The sequence below is a fragment of the Haliaeetus leucocephalus genome, unplaced genomic scaffold (assembly GCF_000737465.1).
Source record: "Haliaeetus leucocephalus isolate CR32 unplaced genomic scaffold, Haliaeetus_leucocephalus-4.0 Scaffold307, whole genome shotgun sequence".
NCBI classification, from domain to species: Eukaryota; Metazoa; Chordata; class Aves; order Accipitriformes; family Accipitridae; genus Haliaeetus; species Haliaeetus leucocephalus.
In genome coordinates, this window is record NW_010972743.1 from 80,399 (window position 1) to 81,594 (window position 1,196).

Below are 1,196 nucleotides of genomic sequence, written 5' to 3' on the forward strand. Positions count from 1 at the left end.
CCCCCCCGGGGGGGTTGGTTCTTTTGGGGGGGGGGGGGGTGAGGTTCCCAGATGTCTGGGTCCCCTTACTATGCCCCCCACCCCCCCCCAGATTTATGGGAGCAGCACCCCGAGACGGCAGCGCTGGCGGCACTGCAGGAGCAAGGGGACCCGGGTGTCCGGAGCTCTGCCCCCCCCGGGGAGGAGTCAACCGAGGAGGAGGAGGAGGAGGAGGAGGGTGAGAGTGGTGAGGAGGTGGAGCCTGGGGAAGCCACACCCCCTGCCAGCACCGCCCCCAACCCTTTTGCTCTGCTGGGAGAGGATGAGTGTTAGCGCTGTCCCTCAGGGGTGGAGCCAAGGGGAGGTCCAGCCCCATATTGTTACACTAATACCATATATAGAATAAAGTGAGGTTTATTTCTGCAGCTGGTGGGGTTTTTTTTTTTCTGATTGGTTAGAGGCAGCTTCTGCAGGAACCAATCAGAAGCCACATCTCCATGCTGTTGTCGGGTAGGGCTTATACTGGGCCGTGCTCTGGGCTGGGCCCTGCAGAAATCATGTCACAGCACTACCCTGATAGCCCCACCCCCTTCCTTAACCCCCCCCCCCCATTACTTGCATTTAGCCCCGCCCCTGATAGTAGCCCTGCCTAATTAACTTCATTCTGCAATTAGCCTTGCTGGGGTTAAGGTACCCCACTCTCTAGACTTGGCTCCACCTCCACCCCTGGAGTTGGCTCCACCGCCACCCCTTAGCCCCACCCCCTAGATTGGCTTTAACAGGGCTAGCCCCTCCCCTTCTTAGCACAAGTCCCTTCTCCCCCAGACCCCGCCCCTTTCCCCAGGCCCCTCCCCTTCACTGACCGGTGGGCGTGGCCTGGCCGGGGGGGCGGAGCTCCTGCTGGCAGAGATAACGCCGGCAGCGGCCGCAGCACCGACATCGCAGCACCCTCCGGGGCTGCCCCCGCCCTGCGGGAGGGACCCAAGTGTCTGGCTCAGCCCCCCACAACCCCTCTGGGTGTCCCCAACACCACTGGGGGGGGTCACCCAGGGCCCCCCCCACCCAATGACCCACCTCGCAGGCGCAGGTAGCCCGCAGCCCCGGGCAGCAGCAGGGAGCAGCAGCGGCGGCACACGGCCCGCTTCACCGAGGGGGCCCTGGTGGGGGGGACAGGGGACACAACACAAAGTGTGTGGGGGGTCCCCCTGGGACACACC

General features: G+C 64.3%; 1 protein-coding gene across 1 annotated transcript in view; it reads left to right on the forward strand.

Moving 5' to 3' along the window:
- Positions 1–381, forward strand: part of GNL1 (guanine nucleotide binding protein-like 1) — a 3,677-nt gene extending 3,296 nt beyond the window's left edge. The window contains exon 12 of the mRNA XM_010571151.1: positions 92–381. Within this exon, the coding sequence (XP_010569453.1) occupies positions 92–312 (221 nt within the window). The 3' untranslated portion in view covers positions 313–381. The remainder of the gene's footprint in view (positions 1–91) is intronic.
- Positions 382–1,196: the final 815 nt, after the last annotated feature.